Here is a 22,999-nt window from a genome sequence, read left to right as displayed (position 1 = left end):
TCCAGATAAATGACAACACCAAAATGGGCCAGTAGTCATTCCTGACTCCTCTTTCTCTTTCATGCCTCTACCCGACCCCTATCAGTACATCCGGGGCATTGTCTGGAACTGCTTCTATCACCAATGCAGTGTGAGTCCCCACTACTCTGGAGTTGATGCTACAACGGTCTTCTCATCAGATTTTCTGCTTCTCCTCTTGCCCTACAAAAGCCACGACCTACAATCCAAAGATATTTCTAAAAACTGGGTAAGATTATGCCATTATCCTATGGAAACTCCTCTAGTCTCTCCAAGAGCTCTTCCTCACACCTGAAATAAATCCCAGTCTTTATCACGGCCCATAAGGTCCCCCAGCCAGTGGGTGACCACCTCTTCACTGGCTCTCCTCCCCTCACTCACTGCATCGCACTCTGACCTGTCATCTTGTTCCCTGGACCCACCTGGTCCATCCACCCCCACTGGGCCTGGCCACTGGCTGCTTCTCAACCTCAAAGGCTCTTCACCAGATTTTACTGTGACTTTTGGTCAAATGTCTCACCAGAGGGGGACTTCTTCCATTTAAAATAGTGCCCATCCCCTATTACTCTCCACCCCCTAACTTCTTCTCTGTCTTCATTACATATTTCTTTATCATCTATCTCCCCTCCAGAAGGAAGGGAGGCTCATTGGAGGGCAGGACCTTTTTCTGGCATGTTCCCACTGTATTCTCAACACAGAGAACGATGTCTGGCTCAAAGAAGGCACTGAGAAAATACTTATAGAATTAATCAACTACTATTCAGTGATTCTTTTATAGATTTCAACTTTACTTAGAGTAGTTTCTTTTTTTCCTTTTTTTAAATTGTTTTAATGTTTATTTTTCAGAGAGAGAGAGAGAGAGAAAGTCTGAGCAGGGGAATGGCAGAGAGAGATGGAGAGAGAATCAGAAGCAGATTCCAGGTTCCAAGCTGTCAGCATAGAGCCCAGCGAGGGGCTTGAACTCTCATGGACCATGAGATTATGACCTGAGCCAAAGCTGGATGCTTAACCGACTGAGCCACTTAGACGCCCCACAGTAGTTCCCTTTTAAAAATATATGAGGCGGAGTGCCTGGGTGGTTCAGTCGGTTGAGCATCCGCCTTCGGCTCAGGTCATGATCTCAGCTTCATGGGTTCAAGTCCCGCGTCAGGCTCTGTGCTGACAGCGAGCTCAGAGCCTGGATACTGCTTCAGATTCTATGTCTCCCTCTCTCTCTGACCCTCCCCTGTTCACACTGTCTCTCTCTCTCTCTCTCTCTCAAAAATACATAAAACATTTAAAATATATATATGAGGCAAATTGGGCATCCAACAGTATGTTCCATAGGCTGAATCAGATAGATCTATGGACTTACCCTCCTCTGGAATGTGGTCCAGGTGGGGTAAGGGAGAAGGGGAAGAGCAAGGAGCAGCCACAGAATTGGAGACCAGAAGATGGTGGGGCTTTGCCTTTCTCCCACTGTGAGGCTGGGGGCAAGTGACCCACAGTCTGTAGACCTGAGCTTCACCTACAACATGCCAGGTTTGCTCTATCGGCGGGAAGAGGGACAGCTACTCATTCCCTGTGAGTCTGAAAGGGCATGGAGGAGATGCACTGCCCACAAAGGATGGGAGGTAGCCGACCTTGAAACGACTTCAAATCCCCAGCTGGTTGATAGCCTCAACAATTCACATCTCACCTTGGACAGTTTAACCGAAAGCCCCCTCAGGTTCCTTCTGGCCCCAAAGTTCTAGGTCTCAGTATCTTAAACTGTCTTGAATCTCTTCCCACAGTTGAAGGAAAATCAAAACACCCAAAAGCAACTTGGTTTTGAACTGTGAAGTTCACAAAGCATTTTGCTACATGTCATTTCAAGCAAGCCTGCCTAAAAGGCTATAAAGCACCTTAGGGCAGGTATGCATATGAGCCCAGGTCACAGCTGAGAGTGGAGGGGCCAGCCTAAAAGAAGGGAGCTGGCTGTGAAAAGTAAATGAATTAAGTCCCAAGGACTCCACACTTGTGCTCCAGAAGCTTCCTTTTAGCAGATGGGTGTAGTCGGTCCCCAAATGTGACAATGACGACAATGGCTGAGCAGTCCCCACGGTTCCTTCCGCAGCACACTCAAGATGCTTAGGCTCACAGGCTGAGTATGCAGGCCTGCTCCTAACCAGCCTGGGACTACTTCTTCAGTCTCATCTCACACTGGCCTTCCCCAGGGCCTGATCCCTCACACCACTGGCCTTACCCTTTCCCTGCCTGGAGCGCTTTGCCCACCCAGACCACGTCTGATCCCTATTGCAGGCTCTTAGATAGCACCACCAGCCTCTCCTAGACAGCACTTGTTACACTTGGGATTTTCTTTTTTTTTTTAAATATCTATTTTAAAATAATTTTTATTTATTTCTAGGAGAGAGAGAGAGAGACAGCGTGAGCAGGGGAGGGCCAGAGAGAGAGGGAGATATAGACTCTGAAATAGGCTCCAGGCTCTGAGCTGGCAGCCAGCACAGAGCCCGACACGGGGCTCGAACCCACGAACCGCAAGATCATGACCTAAGCGAAAGTTGGACGCTTAACCGACTAAGCCACCCAGGTGCCCCTACACTTGGGATTTTCTAAGTATTTGTGTCTCTCTCCCCTGCTAGATGATAAGCTCTGTGAAGGCAGGGCCAATCTGACTTTGCTCACCATTATATCACCAAGTACCAGGCCAAGGATGGCATGTGTGAGGCCGAGATGTCTGGAAATGCTGAGGCCCCTTTATGGCCTTGAGGGAGAAGTGTGGAGCTTCTGGAAGATGTCACTCTTCCAGGGAAGAGTTGACCCTGAGGATGATACCCTAACACAAATGGTAGATCCTAGACTGAAGGTCAAGTCATGTTCTTGGGGCACCTGGGTGGCTCACTGGGTTAAGCATCTGACTCTTGACTTTAGCTCAGGTCATGATCTCATGGTCCGTGGGATAGAGTCCCAAGTTGGGCTCTATGCTGAGAGCACAGAACCTGCTTGAGATTCTCTCTATCCCTCTCTCCTTTGTCCCTCCCACTATTGCACATGCATGCTTTCTCCCTCTTTTTAAAAAAAAAAAAAAAAAGTCATATTCTTGGAGACAGTGCCAGGAACCTGCCTTACCTCTGGATATATTATAAATTCCAAGAGCTAACAATTTCCCTTTGTTAGGCAAGCCTGTTAGAGATAAGCTTTCCATCATTCACAAAAGAAACAATCCTAACAGATGCACCTGTCCCACAAGACTGCAAGCTCTCTAAAAGCATGACTGTGGACCCTTCTGTCCTATTTCAGAAGTCCTGGCATGAAACACTACCTGGCTCACACTCACTGCATATTCACTCATGTGTTCATTCAACAAATATTTGCTAAGTGTGTACTATGTGGCTTCCTAAGGCTGGAGACAGAGAAGTGAATAAGGCAGACAAGGCGAGGTCTTTGCTCTCATACAACTTAACATTCTAGTGAGAGAAACAGACAAGTCCATCAACAAAATAGTTCTGAAGAGTGGTAAGTCCTATGAGGAAATGAAATAGGAAGATATAATAAGGAATGGGGCAGGGGAGAGTACTTAGCTAGGTGGCTGTGGAAGCCCTGTGGTTGAAAATGGCAGAGAGGTCAGCCAAGTGAGGATGATAAGAAAGAACATTCCAGACAATGAGGGGAGCAAGAGAAAGACTCTGAGACAGAACAGGCTTGATGTGTTTGAGGGGCAGCATAAAAGGCAGAGTGACTGAAGAGTCCCTGAGCTTTCTGACAAGATGAGGCCAGAGAAGTGGGCAGGGAGCCAATTATTTAAGAATTCCTTTTCCAAGGAATAGTCCAGATGCCTGCAGGGACAAAGTCCTCATGCCTTCAAGTATCCCCACCCTTCAGGCCTGTTTTATTTGAACATTCTGCATACTGAGGGTAGAGAGAGGAGTGTGGGACTCTGCTCCTAGACCAGTTCACTCCTTAATCATTCTGGTCTCCAGTTCAGTCATCCATGCATCAACCAAGACCTGGACGTGGGGATCATCAAGGACTCTTTCAACTCCAATATTCTATAACTGTTTCCCTCCGCATTGTCTTTCTAAAAAAGGGACAAATCAACAGAGTATAGGAAGCCAGCCCTCAACAAAGAACTGTCACTGAAGAATTACATTTTCAAGGCAACAGGGCAAAGCTGGCCATTTTGGTCACACCCAGAAACAGTCTCCGATTCAGACAGCTGCTCTGTTCACATTTCAGAGTTCTAGAGGTGGGGGGGGGGAATGTAGCCATGGATGCTTTTTTGTATAAGTTACATGAGCACCCCCAAAAGCAGATGCAGTGGCCCTGAAGCCTCTTACTGCTCCCACTACCAACCCCACTCTGGCCATAGCTCCCTGGTGGAACCCCTAGGGGCAGCCTGTACCCCATTGCTGGTCCCCTGCTCTGGGCAGCAAGAGGTGATCATCACTCACAAAGAGACATGGGTTCCCAGCAGCCTGGCATCCCTGTTCACAAAGAATGCACCAGCCTTTTACCCACCTAGAGCCCTAATGATGCACTTCAGCCATTGATAAGAACAGTCTGTTCTTCCTTGACCTTTAAGTCTCAGGTCAAAGTCATCTCCTCATAGGTTCTCTCCTCACTTCCCTGTGTAATGGGATTTCCCTTTCCCTTCCATTTGCTGTCACAATGATCTGTCCTCTTCAGAGTACTTACTGCCATGAAAAAATGCTTGTTTTAATTCACTACATCTCCTCTGCTAGACTGTAAGCTTTGTGAGTTCAAGGGCCTCATCTGTCTTGTCCATGCCCAAGCCCTCAAGATTTAGCACCATGCCAAGCCCACAAAAGGTTGCCTTGGCAAATATTTGTTGGTATTTGAAAAATTTTTTAATTTCGTCAATGATTTGTTGAAGTCATCCAAAGATCCTTGATAAAGCATGGAAAGGCACATGGCAGAATAGAAAGTTCCTGGGGAAGTCTTCTGGTTGGTGCACAACAATTTCCAACCAACACAGCTCGGGCAGGGACAGCTATCAGAGTATCGTACCCCTCCCCCAAAGGGGAATGACAGCACAAACTATGTGAACTTGCTAGGTTAGAACCACTGGTATAACCCATATATCATGCTTTGCCAAAGAGGAACCAAAGGATGTAGCCAAAGAAAGCAACTTACTTAATGGGACCTTCACAGACTCAAACCCAGGGACCTGACACACGCCGAGAATTTCTCAAGTCCCTAAGGCCCATCCTTTGGGAGTTGAAACACCACAGTCTACGGTATTCCTTTACTCCTGTAAGCTGGTGGGGAGGAAAATCTGCCAACACTGGCATCCATGCTCAGTATGTGGAGATTCATGAGGTCGTCCAGGTGAGATGGGGCCACGTCCACGGTCAGGGCTTACAGGGCAAAATCACCAGAGCCACTCAGGTCAGGGGGGAGGTATGTGTCTAAGAGGGAAATACGGATGAAGGCTGAATGAGCAAGTGGAAGGTGCAGGAAAGGGCAGGCCAGGGAGGCCACGGATTTGTCATCATTCTGTATTCTATGAGGCAGCTCAGAAAAAATGGAAAACAAGACAAGCTTTTTTTTTCTTTTTACAATTACCAAATATAAAACCCTGAGTATAAATTTTTCTATTTTAGCGTTTTCTAAACAACATTTAACTTAGTGTTTTACATCTAGGATAAATATTTGCCTGGAATTTCTGGCCCACATCAGAATGCTTATCTAAAAAGTTGTTTGGTCCTGCTCTTAAGAGGAAAATTCTGCATTCGAGTCAGAATACTCACCCTGTATGTGAACCCACAATAATTCTCCTTCCTTCGTCTCCAGGGTACACCGCAACATGAGCTGAGTGCCGGCCAGATCTGCATAAGAGCCCTTTCTGGAAGGTCTATCTGTGCATGCTGCACTTTCTCTTAATTAAGGGAGAGGGTGTGGAAGAGCAAGTCAATGACTGACCCTCCGCTCAGGGTGCCAGTGCACCAGCTCTGCCAGGCTACAGGCATGCTGGGGAAAATTAAGTAACCATAAGGCACGGCTGCATTTTATAACAAGGGAGGCACACAGCCGGCGCCTACCTTGTGCTGTGACAGCTCTGCATCACAGAGCAAACAGGCGGTGGGTCATTGATCGTTCCTCTCAAAATTGCAACAACCAAGGCATGAAGGGGTCCGCAGAAGCAGCTGGGAAGACAGGACAAGGGTCATGCTCCATGCTCACACACTCCCTCCCCAAGGACACTGAAATGTCTTGAAGCCAATGAGTGCAGTCCCATTTTTTTCCAATGAGAACTTCTCTAGGGGCGCCTGGGTGGTGGCTCAGTCAGTTAAGCGTCCGACTTTGGCTCAGGTCATGATCTCACAGTTCGTGATTTCAAGCTCCTCATCGGACTCTGTGCTGACAGCATGGAGCCTGCTTGGGATTCTCTCTCTCACTCTCTCTCTCTCTCTGCCCCTCCCTCACTCAAGCCCGCAGGTGTACTCTCTCTAAAAATGAACAAACTTAAAAAAAAAAAAAAAAAGGGGGGCACCTGAGTGGCTCAGTTGGTTAGGCATCCGACTTTGGCTCAGGTCATGATCTCATGGCTCATGAGTTTGAGCCCCACATAAGGCTCCGTGCTGACAGTGCAGAGCCTGCTTCAGATCCTCTATCCAACACTCTCTGCCTCTCCCCTACTCTCTCTCTCAAAAATAAATAAGCATTTAAAAAAAGAACTTCTATCATTTTGAGGCCCTCACACAGTGTGTTATACACACACATCACTGAGATTGCAACCTCAAGGTGACTGCAGAGTTGATACTACCTACATTTGACAAATCAAGAAACTGAGGCAGAAAGAAGTTAATAACTTGCCTAAGTCATGATCTGATGAAGTCCAGATGCAAATCCAGGCCTGACTCCAAATCCACATTCTTTCCACCACAGTGCTGCTTCCCGCAAAATAGAAAAACACCTCCTAAGATGCTCATATGCTTCTTCCTCACTCCTTCCCCCACTCCGCCCCCGCCAGGGCAAAGAGAGAAGGCAAGCTTAATAGGGAACTTGCCAGACTTCTAGCCAGAATGTCTTGATGGAACTAACCAGCAGGCAGTTAGATGGATATATTCTAAAAAGGAGCTCCTCAAGTTGAGAGTACAGACTGAGGGTTCTCTGAACCCCACGCAGGAAATATTGGTCAGAGCAAGGGACTCAGTATAGCACCAGCACACAAGTGGAAGCCAAGACCGCAAGAGCACTCATATCCTTGGCAGCCCAAGGTCAGTCCCCCCAGCCATGGCAGGCACTCAACAAACTAAACCAAGGTCAAGAACAGGGAACCATCCGGGAAAACTTCTGGCCAAGTGCTGTGACCTCTTCCTAAATCTGCCTAAAATTAGAAAGATGTCATTTTCCTCATTCAAATACAAACTAGTGCTTAGATCATAGGTAGCTGAGAATCCATCTTGTATTTGTTGCTTTTGGTCTTGACCTAACAATCCAACAGGCAACAAACAGAATAACATGCAAGGAGCTAGGCCTTTGGAGCTGGATAAACTTGGCTCGCGTTTAGATCTTCCACCAACTAGCTGTGTAGCCTAAAGCACACCTTTTGACTTCTCTGAGTTTTTGGTTTCCTCTTATGTAAAACATAACTAATCTTCCCCAGCCCCACTCCAGGCCAACTTTCAGGGCTTTTGTGAGGATTAAATGAAATAACCTATGAAGGCATCTCGTGCACCCTCCTGCTGGGCAGCCAGCAGGCATCTCGCAATTAATGTCTCCACAACTGCTCTCTGGCAACCACAGCCAGCTTTCACTCTGACCTCGGGGCTGGGACTTTAGGTGGAGGTATCTCAAAAACATGCCTGGGGACCGTCACAGCTCAATTTTGAAGCCTGAAGAGGCTTACTCTGGAGAGCTCGCCCCTAGCTGGCGATGCCTGTTTTCTTAAGGAGACCTTGTCACAAGAAGGATACTCCAAGAGCCAGATCCTTGGTCAAGGTACACGTGACAAACCAGCCAGCACTCAAAAAGCAGTTGCCACCAAACCCAAAAGTGAGCCATTCCCAGGCAATGCCCTTCTGGGAGAAGATTCCAGAGAGATCTCAAATCCAGACAAAGGGGACTAGATGCACGGGTGGTATTCAAGATGTCTGACCCTCACCTGACCCCATGCACTATATAGAAGCAGTAACTTCACTTTCTCTGCAAGCGAGGTAGCCACCAACAGCTGGGAAATGTCAAAAATGAGGCTGCTTGGGTCTAAAGTTACCCCTCCTCCACCAGGAGAGGAAAGAAAACACATTTCTGAGTCCCTAATCTTTATGTTTTGCTTATGAGGAACAAATGTCGACAAGATATAGGATACACTGCTTTGTTTGCCACCAAAATGCACAGAACATAATTTTATATGAAACTACACCCGCTTAATTGTGATGCATTAAGTATTATGTTCATTGTTTCTGAAACTGGGTAGAAATGAATAATTTATTTCAGACAAAGGAAACTCTTGAATATGAAATGCCTCATCTTTTAAAATTACAATTTGGAAGACAAGAATGAAAAAGTACCCATAGCCAGTGAACCCTATACCGCTATCAGAAAACAATGCTTCGACTGTTTCTACTTTGTTTGCAAACATTACATTTTTTAAACATCCTTGAAAATAATAATTTTAAAAAAAACCCACTAGGTTTTCACCACACTCATATCCACTCAACACAGAGTTAGCATATCCAACATAAACTTTCCGTGCTGGGTGAACACCTTTTCTTTTCCCGCTGGCGTGCCCTGGCTCTCCTGGGATTACACCCTACATCCCTGCACCCCAGGAGACTCTGCTTCTAGAATTTTCTTTCTACCATCAAGTTCCTTTTGTATTTTCTCCTCCTCCTCTCTCCCTCTGCGGCACTTCACTCTGCTCTGACCTTTCTTTCTGGTTCTCCACCATGCCCCCAGAATCTAGCACAGGGCCAGGCACAGAGAGAGTTCTCCTAGAATGTGAGTACTATTATTTTAGAGTAGATAATCCATGTTTTGGACTGAACTGAATTGGTGATCTTCATCTCAGGTGTGGCTATTGAAGTCTCCCTCTCCTTTTGCTCTGTCATTTTGTTTTTTCAGAGCAGAAGAGATCTATATCCACTCAAATAATCTATCATTCCTGTTTCATGGTAATAAATTGGGAGAGGAGGAAGAAGGGAGTTAGTGTGCCCATTAAAGGCAGAGACTGGCAGTCACTCAGCCACCATTTACTGGGCACTTCCAAGCATTCTTCCTAAGTATTGCCTCCAATAACCCTATGAATTGGATACTATTATTATTCCCATTTTCAGACACAGAACCTAGAAAAGAGTAAGTAACTATTTACCCATGCTCCCATAGCTAGAAAGTGCTGGAATGTGGAACTCAAATCTGGGTGTGCTTAACCCCCAGACTTTTGCTCTTTGCCTCTGCTCTTAGACATTTCATAATTTCCCAGGATCATCAGGACCTCATCTCCTGCCCCTCCCCAGTCCCACCCCAATCTCTGGAATGAATGCAGATGGTCCGCCTGGCGATTCTTCATGTGGGAAAGTGCTGCCCAGCTCTGGGTGAGTTCCTACCCGGAGATCAGTTACAGCCAAAAAGGGCAGCACCATCTCTTCCTGTTCCCACTCCAACAATAGCTTGAAAACAATGTCATAAACACACCCTGGGCTCAAGAAAGGACACACGAGAGGATTCAGTCACTTCTTCAGAACCAGCTCTGTGAGCTGCAGTAATTACTGGCGGCCAGCCCTCCTCGATCCTTCCCTGACCAGGCGTGCCCTGGGGTGAGCGGGCATCTCTTTCAATTAAGACAGTTCCCTGCATTTAGGATCTTTGAGTTTTTATTCAGACACTCTCTTGCGAAATGTTCTGAAGCGAGTTGAGAATTTGCTGCAGAAAACAGCCAAGTGAGGCACAGGATTAGGGAGCCAGAAGAATAAAATCGTATATAGAAAACAGATGAAAACACAAGCCCGTACGTCGAGTCCTCCACACAGGTACTACCCAACGGGGTTTGAAAGGTCCACAGAGAAGCTGGGAGGGCCGTGCCTCCCAGCCAGGAAGACAGCCTGAGCCAATGGCCACAAGGGAAAAGGCAGAAGCCCATCGTGAGCCCAGGACAGAGGGCGGTACTGGGGCTGGGACGGGGATGAGGCAGAAAGGCAGGCAGAGACTCGCTCCTCTCAGGGGTCCCAGGCTGTCCACATTCCCACTGCCCACCAGGAGAGACCTCCTTTCACCAGCCAGGCAACTCAATGTATATGGAATAATTTTCAGTGACGTTCTCTCCCACCACAATCATTAAGACCCTTGAGGACCTGGCTCCGGACCACTCTGCCTCCTGTGCTTATTCCACCTGGTACCTGTCTGATCTGCTGTCACCGACTCTATAGGTGCCCCCACTCGCCTTCTCAGGACCACCCTGTGAGGTCCAGGCGGCCTCACTGCCTCCTGCTCCTCTGCCCACTGTCGGCATCTGGATGGGAAGCTGTATGCACTTGGTCTTGGCATTCTGGAGCCTTGGGCATCTTTCTTCCCCTCAAGAAGAAGGTACCAGGAACTGAGGCTAATAAAATAGGGCTACTGGCCTCATTGTTCACTTCCCCAGGAGGTGCTTTGTCTGATAAGAAGTTACTCATCCTAACAGGCCTATGTCATACTCTAGCCTAGAAGCATCCAGAGCCCAGTGTATGCTTTATGATGCAAAACTATAGAAAGTTGAACCGTATGCGATTTCTGCTTTTCTCCCATGCTGACCTACAAAAAACGGCAATTTCAGATGATTCAACCTAAAAATGCAACAATGCTGAGGTACAGTAGTCATCATCCTTCTCCAGTTCTGCTGAGACAAAGGCCAAGCCCCTGAGTGTGGCAAACCTGCCTCTCTCCCCAGCTCTTCTCTCACCACAGCTTGTACCTAATGTTCCAGCCATAGCAAGCGACCCAGCCCTAGCACCCTAAACACACCAGGCCTTTGCCCATGCAGCTGCCCCTGCCTAGAATACCCTCCCCAATCATCTCTACTTACCAAACTCCGACCCATTCCCCAAAACTCGGCCCTAAGTCACCTTCAGCAAGCCTTCTTCGACCCACAACTCTACCAAGTCAGGTGAATAGCTCTCCCTGGGGCTATTTAGCCTGGTGAAGTTCTCAATCACCCACCATTTTGCATCATAATTTCTTTGGTTTGTATCTATTTCTACACAAAAATGAAACACTTTAGAAGGCAATGGCTGGGTCCTATTACTCCTGAATCACCCAGACTTCATACTAGGCTCATGGTAAGTTCTCAATAAATATCTGATGAGGGACTTTGGCAGAAATCTCATTCCATCACACTGAAATACTGAAAATCGACAGAGATCACAGAAACTGACCAAGTCTTCCCTTTATCCTAAAATAAATATATGTATTATATTTTATCTCTATCTCTAACTCTGTCAGTCGGTACAAAATGCCTGATAATCCTTCATGCAGTTTGTGTACTTAACTTTCCCAGACTACTTCTCCTGTTGCATATTTGCAAATGGGAGCTACAGCCTGGGTTTTGGAGCCAGACTTCCTGGATGAGAGTGTGGCTCAACCAATTCCTAACTGTGTACGCCTACACAAGTTTCTTATTTGGACCTCAGTTTCTTTATCTATCAAGTGGGGCTAAGATAGTACCTACCATTGAATAAGGTTGACACAAGTCATTCCACGTGAAACTCTTAGCTCATTACCTCTTACAGCTGTCGCAATTATTATTTTTATTTCTCTTGACATCTCATTGGGAATACGGTTCGAGTTTCAGTCTGGTCAGTCCTTTTCCCCTTCAAACACCACTTAGTACCTTCAAGAGCACAAGAAAACAGTGGTTCCAACAAGGGCTCCCCAGAATTCATAGGGTTTCCTGGTATCTTTTGCATCAGGAGTTTATTTGAAACTCATAGTAACAGGGATCAATGAAACATTTCATAAACATGGGCTTTAAGAAACCTGCTGGCCTGTTCCTACAAAGAATGCAATCAATACTTATTTTCATACATTATTAACTGTATACCAAACGATAATGTGCAAAGGGTAATAGAAATAACAGCCGGCATGGTGCTTCTTAGACCATTCAGAGGGACGTAAAGGAAAGTGGTACCGGCATGGTGGAAGACAAATGAATAGCATATTAGGTCACCTTAAAGTGGGACTAAACTATGTATTCCTTTCTTTACCACTGTGTAATGCTATTTATATGACAACATGACAAAAAATGGCCCTAGGCATTCTGCTCTAGTTTAGAAGCCTTCCACTGAAATGAAAAAAAGATACAATCCAGAAATTGCTTCTTTGGTTAATATTTCTGCAGTTCCGCAGGAATGGTTTTAATAGCATGCGTGTTCTGGATTTCGGTTGTCAATTAAGAACCCAACAGAATGCAGGGATAAATATTAAAATAATAGAGATTGGCTTGTATTTCAACTTCAGAGGCCTTTGTTGAACAGTGTTTTAAGGTGGAAGACGGAGCAGGAAAAGCTGGGAATTAAAGAGGGAGAGAAGCAGCTAGATGTCTTCACCTTAATAAAGGATCCAGGTCTGTGTTTAAAAGTTCATCACTTAACAGCAGAAGAAGACACGGACAAGAGCAAATCTGCACTCTTCCACTCATGGGCAGTGTGCCCCTGGGAAAGCTACTCAACCTCTCTGAAGCCAGGTCTCTTCCTGGGAAAGCAGAGAGAATACCTAGCCACCTACTGTTTCGTGTAGTGGGGGACCGAAAGGAACTAATACCCATGAATAGGCTGGGCAGTGCAGGGCCCTCAGCTGGGGACTCCCAGGGGTACTTGACTCCCCACACTCACCTCTACTTAAAAAAAAAAAAAAGTGTAGGTCTGGAGATTACAGAGCTCTGGTACTGATGGGCAGAATCCCTGAGGGAACTGTGGTTTGACCAAAAATAGGCCATTTGACCAAATGATTAAAAGTCTGTCATATGCTAATGCTTGGACGGGGCGGACCTTGGGCCAATTTAGTAGGAGTAAATTGCAATTGATTTTCGAAGAAATTGCTTGTTCTCCTGCCTTTCCTCAGCTGTGTCACACTCTCTCACACACAGCTGCCTTTGTCACAGCCAGAACCAACCGAAACACATGTCAAGGAAGATCTTTCGGAGGCGAAATGTTTAATGATATGGATAACCACATTCACGCACATGCTATAAATACACGCAGACACGCACGGGCAGATGTACATCATATCTCCATCTCTCTGTGTGCATATACGTGTTCATGTATGTTTTAGAGGGCTCGAATTTCGAAACAATTCTGCACCATGGCCGTGCCCTTCAGTGTGTTTTGCAAATCCCTCTGCCGTGGGAAAGCTATCCTGAGTCATTTTTGTTTTTTACAACTTACTGTTTGAATAAAGATCGTGAAAAAGCACAGCCCCAAAACCCCCTCTCCACACACTCCCCAGCCCTATCTAGTAAATTCTTGGATATGAAAAGAAAATGGTTAAAAGATCACAGAAGATAAAAAATCATAAGAATAAAGGTTAACAATGGCTGCTTTCACCCCTAATTTCTGATATGGTGATAGACCCTCTTAGAACATTAATTAGAATGGAAAGAGATGAAAGAAACGCCCAGGGGACATAATAAATTAGCCCCTTATGCAAATCACCCATTCGTTTTCATCACTGACCCAGCTAGCTGAGTCTCTAAATTACGGGAAGTGGTTAGCTTCTTTAACAAAAAACTCCAGATGAAAGATTAATTTTTTTTTTAATCTGAAGGCAGGGAGAGCTTACAGCAAAAAATAATTTCTCACTTTCCCTTGCAGACAACTCTGAAGGGGGCCAAAAAAAATATGAAAATTAACCTTCCGGCTATAGGTTCCTGTTGCCAAACAGAGACTTAGTAATTAACCCTTATTCTGAAACGATTCCAAAACAACAGAACACGACCCCCTGCACGAAAGCTAGTGGATGTGGTTCTCACCGTAACTGTGGAAAAATCAAGTGTGGCATCAGAACAGGCACACAGACGTGAGCAGGTGAAGGACAGTAGAAAGGAGGTGGGGGAAATGCCAGGATGTGGAGAGTTTCGAATATCAATTTAAAAACAAACACACACCTAATTTTACTTGTCATCACTGTCCTGCACAATTTATGTCCCACTGCCCTAGAAATTTATGGAACTCTCAGATTTCTTATCAGTGAAATAAAGGGATTGGACGAGAATGACCTCCAAAAGTCCTACTGCATCTACAATCCAGGGATTTTATTTATCCCTCTGTAAAACAAACACGGCACTTCTGATGATTTAATTTGTTTAAATATAATCTTATGACGTGCACTGTGTCTACGGAACTCGCTCCTGGCTTCATTTTTCTCCTTCCTATCTCATTTTCCCCTTGTCCTTCTTCTTTCCCACTTACTTCCTTCTTATTTTGTTTCTTCTTCTTCCATGTATTCAAATGAGATGCTTTAAACACATTCTGGTTCAAGGAAGGTATATATTGCATAAATCATGCTTTCTAAGTGTTAGTAGTATGAAAAATATATATACAAAGATCACAAGTTTCTTTGGTATGAGAAAATTGCTACAAAGAAAAACAGTCAGCCCCAGAATACTTCAGAATTCAATATGCAGGCCTTTAGAAAAGGAAGGAAAATATGTGAAAGATCACTCTAGTCCACTGCTCTCATTTTATCAAAGGAGTGGCTACCTCTCAGAAAGGGCAGACACTTGCCCAAGGTCACCTGGCTAGTAAGGGACAAAGCTGGAAACTGAACACCAGTCTCCTGACTTTTGAACTGTCCCCCTTGGACCAAATGATCCTGATTTGACACTTCCTTTTGCGAATTCAGTACTATATCCCAGAGAACCAAGAAAGAACATCTTGTGGAAAGAACCAGCTGGGACAGCAGAAACACTAAGAGGTGGCAGAAAGAAACACTTCCAAGGACTAAGGGGAAGGAATAAGGACAGACCTATTGGCTGTAAATAATTTTGCTCCTTGTAACAATCTTTAGTTCATGCAATTACCTGTCACTCACTGATGCTTTATCTCCCCTCTTCCGGTAACTGGACCTATGGTCACACTATGCAAAAATATTCTGGGACATTCAGGCCTTGGCCATAAGTATCTAGATACTGGAGTGACCTGCTGGTTCTCATCATGAAACTTCTCAAGGTTGACAGTTAATCTAAGTAATAAAATTTGCATTTGGGAAGTGGTCAGTGATATAAGAAGACACAGATTCCTCGGGTCAACATGCAGGTAATAAGAACGTATGAGTAGCCTATGACTTTAGTTTTGTAAAAAAAAAAAAGAAGAAGAAGAAGAAGACATATGTGCGTATACATGTGTATACACTCATATATATATATATACACACATATTCACATTTAAAGGAAAAAATTCTGGAAAGTCTCATATCAACAGGTTTACAAGTGGTTATCTTTGGGAGCTGTGACTAAGGTGGATTTAAATTCCTTTTCCTCTTTTACCTGTTTGTAATTTCTTGTTACTCTACCAAAAAAAAAAAAAAAAAACATGAGTTGCTGAGGGACTAAGGGAGAAAATAAAACACAAAAGTCACGGTCTGTGAAAGTGAAATGTAAGTGTACTCAGCAGAGCCTGTGGAGACGGATGCATCTCCCAGGTTTAAGGCATGCCCTTCTCAGAGAGCAGTAATTCTTCCTGCTATGAGGGGCGTTGGAGACCAGATTTATGAGCAGAGGTTAGAAGAATGGGAATCAGTCAAGCTGAGAAGGGAAAGCTGATCACAAGAATCCTTAAACACAGGAAGAGCCCCCACTGCGGGGGGATGACCACCTGCAGCACACTCACCTCTGACCAAAGAGCGTAAAAACAGGGCCCCAGGGGAACAGGGGGATTCAGGGGATGAATAAGGAAGACCTTCCCCAAAGGGAAGTTAAGGCTTAGACAGAGTTATTAAGGGCCAGGACTTTCCTCCAAGGCCCTTTAGATAAAGGATAGATTTTTCATTTTTGTCCAAAGTAGTTTATGAGCAGCCCTCCTGAAGGCTTGCGATGGACACCCTTTTCAAGACATAGAATCGTTGTTCCACGACCAGGGAAAAAACTCTGCTGAAAAGAGTCCCAGGATTGGAGTCAGGAGTGAGTCAACAACTAACGTGACCTTGGCACCACACTGAAAGTGGCTGAAGACTTCCTGGGGACCAACAATGCTTCCGGTACTAGGCTAGTATTTTACATATAGCATCTTCAAGTCCACAAGAACCTAAAAGGTACTAAACTTCATCTCATTTTATATCCAAGGAACCTACGGTACAGTGAGCTCAACTGGTGTGACCAAGACAAAGTGGGTGGCAGGGTTAGGATGCACCCAGGCCGGTGGGCCCGAGAGCACGTGTCTATTCTCTACACTGGTACACACAAAGGTGTGGAGGCACGAAGCTGCCCAGGGTACTGGTGGGACAGCAGGTGGTCAATTGGCTTGTTTGGACACAGGGTAGCTGTGGTGACACAGAAGGTCCATTAGTGGAAGGATCTATGGAGGAAAACTAAAGCCAGATTGTTCCTACAAGTCACCATGGTGCTACAATAAGGCCTGCCAATAAGGAGGCCAGGTTGGATTGAGAGGAATTTGACGCAGGGATGTCAGTAAGAAGGTCAATGTAAAGTTCAAGTGCAAGATGAGTATATTTAGGGAATGGAGAGAGGAGAGCAATTCAGAAGACAGCAGGTGGACTACAAAAGACTTGGTGATGGGTCTGGCTGAGGAATGAGAACAGCAGATGGGGTGGCCGTAATCTCAAAGCTTACAACTTAGACAGACAATGTCACATGTAAGATTAGAGGGTCAGAAAGAGAAGGGTGTAAGGAGGAAAGAGGAGATGGTGAGATCCATCTTGGATACGCTGGGTTTGAAGTAACTGACATACATCCAGATGGAGTTGTCCAGGACTCAGTTGGAAATGCTGGTTGAGAGCCCTGAAGAGGCTGGAGTTGGAGGGAAGGCTCTGAGTCATCAGTATAAATGGCAGCTTCTATCCCAGGAATGGATGTGGTTTGTCCAGAAAGCATGCAGAACAGAAAGAGGACAACACTGGCCTCCCCTAAGGCATTGCCAGGTCCTGACAAAGGTCCTAGTGGCCACTCTCAAGCAGTGTGGCCCTGATCAAACCACTTCCCCTCTGTGAGCTTCAATTCTGTAAAAGCAGAAAGTCAGACTAGATCTCTGAGGCCCTTCTCTGATAGTCAAACACCCTCGGTTAACAAGATGGCTACTCAGAACCAGGAAGAATGCTCCATGCTGAGCGGACACTGGGCATAACAAACAAAACAACTTTCCAGTGGGAAAGACAGACACATACATAAGTCCGCTCCATACACTGTGACAAACAGCTATCATAAAGGGCAAGAGCCAAATGCAGCACAAAAGAGTCCTGAGAGGAAGTGCCTATCTAGGGGAATTCCAGCATGGCCCTCAGAGATGAAACTGGATCTATGTGTCGAGGTACTAACAGAGGCAAGAGCGTGTGCAAAGGCACAAAACAGTGAATGCACATAAAATACTGGGGGCATGGACTCCTCGGTGTGCTTGAGTGGAGAGGAGGTGATGGGGTTTAAAGAAGGAGGGCAGGCACAAGCTGGCCTGCTAAGGAATTTGCCAGATGCCAGAACAGGCAACAAGGAACAGTGGGGGGTTCTAAACTATTGACAAGATGTGATTGGGGTTGTTTTGGAGAGCTGAGTGGCAAGCAAAGGGCCACCAAACACCTCAGGAGTTGGCATTTACAAACACCTCTCTCTTGTCCTGATTTCACAAGATAGCACAGCACCTCATAAGATTCTTCTTCAACATGTAAAAGTTTTCAGAAAGCTTTTTTTTTTCCATACTGACATAAATATGATGGCACATTAAAACAGAAATGCTAAATATGGCTAATTATGCATAGCAGCATTCAGAAAAAAAGGAGCCATACTCAAAGGAGTGTTTAGGGGCATCTCCTCCTGAAGCAATAGATGTCCAAGCACGTGGGAACCAATGTCAAGATCCTAAGGCTTCCTGAGAAGGTCTAAGCCACTCCTGGGACCTGGCAGGAAATGATGACAGAGCCAGAGAGCTCGACCTTTGTCTTTCCCCAAAGCAGAGTCAGCATGTCCAAATCCTAATATCGCTCTTTCCCCACATCTATCTTGTCTCTTGTTTGCAACACCATCAGCTTTGGTTATATTTAAGAAACGCCTGGCGTCTCTTGACTCTTCTCTACAAAACCCAACCTCTCAATCAATACTTTTAGACCCTGAAGCCTTGTTTTTCTCTTGCTGCCATAGAGGCACTTACAGTCTCCTCTCACCCTCCATCCTCAGGCTTTTGTTGGCACTCACCGCACCTTCAAACTTTCTTATTACTTTGCTCTCCCCATTCAGAGTCCAAAAGCATGGCCAACAGGTTCACTTCCCTTTCAAATCACTATTTACTTTTTGCTGCTTCTAGAACTTTCACGAGGAAGAAAATGCGAGGTTAACTAGCAGAGAGCTGTGACAGATGTGAAACATACATAGTAGCTCTGTCTTCTGGGCCTCCACGTGCCCACATGGCTCTGCCTTCTTTGCTCTTGAGACACTGCTCCTCTCCTCCAACATCCTGTGGCACTGGCCCCCTTTCCTTTGTGCACTCCCACGCACTGTCTGGTCCATCCCTCTAAAAACCACACTGGCATCAACCTACAACAAAGGTACCTCCTTTCAAGGCCAAATGTATCCACCAACACATTTCCACAGGGGCTGTCCCTCCAACTTCCCACTGCAATTCCCCAATTCTCGCCAGACTAGGCTATCTGATTTCTCTCCTACAGCGCAGGCTTCAGACCAGAGACGACAGGTTTTAGACTCTACCTTGTTTTCTTCCCTTCCTTGTTCCCGCCAGGCCACTGATTGCACATCAACGTGGCCTTTTAACTGGTGATCAAGTAAACAATGGTAAAGATGGCTGTGCGTTTGAGGAGTCCAAAGAAAATGGAAACACAAGAACGTCAAACATGTCTTATTCAGTGAGACAATTCAGCTCACACTTAATGTACGTGGATAAACATTCTCTTCACATTGGGCAAAGAGACCCAAATATGGAAACTCTGATTGCTACCATATCTGTAAAAGGCAGAGGCCCTGTTGTCCTGGTTTCATTGGAGAGATTTTCAAGACAGAAGAGATGTTCTAGAAACTCAGATTCAAACCATGAAAGCAACATTCATCATCCTGCTCTTCTGTCTTCTCTATCCTACAAATGCCAAACTGGATAATATGCATTATTCAGCGACTTAAAGCCTCTCAAGGTTCCATTTGGCTTCCCTATGCCCACTCAGGGGACACGGTCACTGTCAGAGGTCAAAGCTCATTAGCGCTGGAACCTAAATTCAATGCCCTTGAGATATAAAACCTAGCTCCTGACAAGGCCTTCCTGGCTCTGATTAATTTATTATGACTCCTGGCTTCTCAGCAGGACAGGTCTCACAAGCTCAGACTCATATCTGCTATGAAAAGAAACCTGGCTGAGAAAGGGATCCAAGAAAATGAATAAGTAAAACTTGGTCCATGCAGAAGAATTCCAGAAATTCATAAAAGAAATTCAGACAAACCAGTGGTATCTGAGAATGACCAAGTCATTTTAAGTGTAGAACGAATGAAGGATTGAAAACACCATTGAAGAGCACAGTGGATGGGTTCCGGAGGTGACTTCAATCTTCCACGAGAATCATGAGCTTATTTACTCCAGTGGTCTCAATATACCAAGCAAAGAGAGACCCCAAGAGGGAAAATGAGTTTGCTGAAGTCCTACAGTCCATAGCAGTTCTGAGATTAAAACCTCAATGAACCTCCCTCCTTGCCCACCTCCTCACTCCTACTGTCCCCAGGGGGGTTCATATGCCTCCAAGCATCCGTACAAAGACTAAGGAGTAAGGCTTCCACGGGGCAAATGCAGGCAGGAGGCACTGTTCCTCAAAGCACTAGGAAGGCCAGCTTCGCCCCTGCTACGCCACGTGCCATATCCCACCCCAGCTCGTACAGACTTGCTCCCATGAGAGCCCAGATGTATCTGTGGGTCTTTCTTCCAGTGCCTGAGATACTGCTTTAGCAAGGCCAAGGGGACAGAGAGCATTAGGAGGGATTTGGAGTGGAAATTACTGGCATTATTTGGATAATATATGAATGCCTCTGGTGCTAAACCTATACCCTTACATCTTATCCCAAAATGTGCATGTGTGTGCACCGTGCACCACCCCCCGCTCCGCCACACACACATACTTTTTCTCTGAATCAAAAAAAAAAAAAACCCCAAACAGAATAATGTAGAGGAATGCTTCTCAAGCTTTATGCATATATGAAGCACCCAGCGCAGAGATTTTCTGACAGTGTAAATTCTGATTCAGTAGGTCTGGGATAAAACCTGGCACCTCAGACTTTTAACCAACTCCCACATGATGTCCATGCCACTGGTCACAAAACCATGTAAAAGACCCTGAGCAGCAAGGGGCAGATATTACCAAAGCCTAGAATCAGACACAGCTGAGTATAAATTCTGGTTTTACTAACCATGAGCTTTGTGGTCTTGGGCTGGTTTCCTAATTTCACTCCTAAAGTGGAAATAATACCTAACATGCCTGTGAAGGCTGTTACCTAAGTTCATGATGGAAAGCTCTTAACACAGTGCCTAGAATATAAGAGGGGCTTAATAAATGCCAGTTGCTGGCTGTCTCTAAGATTCATGAGGGCAGGGGGTGACATCTGTCTGGCTCACTGCCAAAATCCCAACAACTAAAACATAGTAGGTGCTCAATAGATGTTTGTGAATGAATGAATATATGTATAATACACCCACACATAATATCAGTATTTACATACTTGGCTTTCTATGGCTTTCTGCAGGAAAACAGAGAACGTTGAGAAACGTTAGAAACCAGAGCACTCTCCCCAGTAACAAACCAACATCTCCTAGAATTCAACATTAACCACCACATATAACCACCAGGAAAACATACACTCTGTGATGGCTGTATACACTTGAGAAAATGTCTTGACTGTAAACAATGAAAGACAACATCAGTCTGGAATCTGTATGTCATTAAGAGAAATCACTACCTTGCTCATTATTTACGGGGCTGTCTGAATGCCAATGTTATGCCAAACTTAATTCTAAAAGTAAGTTCACTTCCAAAACAAATGTAGAGCTGCAAAAGGAGACAAAACAAATCCCGGGAAGCGAGACCACTTTTCAAAAGGCCACTAGGGTAGTAATGCATTCTTTTATACGTGCCCACACTTGCTCAGGGAAAATTAAAAATAGAATTGTTAACAAATGGTAGAGTTTAATCTTTTAAATCAAAGGCAGACCAGTGAGTCGGTCCGAAATTCTTCAACAATCTAAGATTATCTTCAGAAGTCTCGAAAAGCAAGTGGCATCATTTAAAGTGATCCCTTTGCTGGGAGGCTCTGTGAATGGTATGTAGCAAGAAGGGAATATGATTGCCACCTACAGACGGAAGTAGCACTCCCTATGCAAGAGCCAGCCAATCATATTTCACTGTGAAAAAAAATTCAACCAAATCACCTCCCTCCAACCTCTTTCAAATCACCACACCACATTACTTCATTTAGAATTACTTTCAAGTCATACAATCATCTCTAGGCATTTTGCCTCTTCATTATCATCATTCTATTTCTAATTTCCCAGAAACACTGTGCCATTCCACTATCTACTTATACACCATCTGAGAGCCAAAGTGAATGCAAGCCAATGGACTTCCAGCAGGCAAAGGCATCAGAGTGGAAGCACGAATCTGCTTACCTGGTATGAATGGGACCACCCGGAATATATCGGACAATCTGCTGTTAACTGGTTCATAAGGGGAATCTTCAAGCAGATCATTTCCTAAAAACAGAATGACAGGGCTTAGATCTGGAAAACAGGCATATTTCAGAGAGTTGTTGTTACTGAAACTAAATTCTAATTATGCTATGACTGCGTAACAAAAAGATGCTGAAACTTTCAAAGATCTCAAAGGCATCTACTTGGCTGTGGATATTTTTCATTCCTCTGCCTTTGTTGTCCTGGCCCTCCCCAGAGTGCCATGAAAACACTGAAGAGCAACGCAGCCTGATCTTGCCAGAAAACTCTCCCACTCTTTGCAAAGGAATGAAATAAGAGAGGAAGAAACCAGTGATGTCACCACCCCAGTGTGCCTCCAGGAGCCAATGGAAGAAGGGTGACCCAAAAGAGGCCCCCATTTCTTTGCTTTTAAACATGACATGTGGTCAAAAAGCCCCGTATGCTGGCTACTCAACAGTTAGTCTCTGAAATAGGTTTGCATCAATAGGTTCTGGAGGAAGTGGCGGCTGAGAGGTCAAATCTGTATGTTCCAAATTCTTGGTGTGAGTCTCAGTGGAGAATGAATGCACTGAACGTCTGTGTTAGATTTACAAACTTCAGACACCTCTGGCACACAAGGACCCCCAAATTCCCATTGGATTGGATGGCTGTGACAAGTGGTCCTTTTTCTCTCAAACCACTTCTGTGTTGTAACCGAGGTCTGAACCACACCAGCTGGTTCGAGACTCAGCGGATCTGACAAGCGGTGTTTCACACATCTGCCCTTGACCAGGTTTGCAGGGGGTTAAGATAGAATGGATTCTACGGGGGCCTTTTATTCTCAGCTCTTTACCTTGTGTCGGAACAGAGAAAAAAGGAAGAAGAAAGGGCAGAAAAGTCCGGACACGATTCAGGGCAAGTCTTTGTATTATTATTCTCTGAAGCCAGCTCTCCTTGGAGAGAAGTTGGGAGTTCCTGCCAAGTCCCTTAACAAGCTCCTGCGCGGATGCTCTGACCAGGTTTCCGAGAGGTCAGCGGGGGCCCGGGATGTCCCCCACCCCCTCGTGGGTTTTCCAACAACCAGGCCCCAACAATGCTGCTTGGAGGCAGCAAACACCAGCTGCCGCTGTCCCTGGGGGCCAATGAAAGGTCCTCATTCTGCAGCTGGGGAGAAG

At 45.4% G+C, this 22,999-nt stretch overlaps 1 protein-coding gene across 1 annotated transcript in view; it reads right to left on the bottom strand.

Annotated features, from left to right (window-relative positions):
* GFRA1 (GDNF family receptor alpha 1) overlaps positions 1 to 22,999 on the bottom strand; it is a 206,645-nt gene that overhangs the window by 182,680 nt on the left and 966 nt on the right. The window contains exon 4 of the mRNA XM_077779525.1: positions 21,804 to 21,887. Coding sequence (XP_077635651.1) covers positions 21,804 to 21,887 — 84 coding nt within the window. The remainder of the gene's footprint in view (positions 1 to 21,803; positions 21,888 to 22,999) is intronic.

This window comes from Crocuta crocuta, unplaced genomic scaffold, assembly GCF_008692635.1.
Source record: "Crocuta crocuta isolate KB4526 unplaced genomic scaffold, BGI_CrCroc_1.0 scaffold138, whole genome shotgun sequence".
NCBI classification, from domain to species: domain Eukaryota; kingdom Metazoa; phylum Chordata; class Mammalia; order Carnivora; family Hyaenidae; genus Crocuta; species Crocuta crocuta.
Note: the sequence above shows the minus strand (reverse complement) of the source record. Positions and strands in the feature narration are given on the sequence as shown.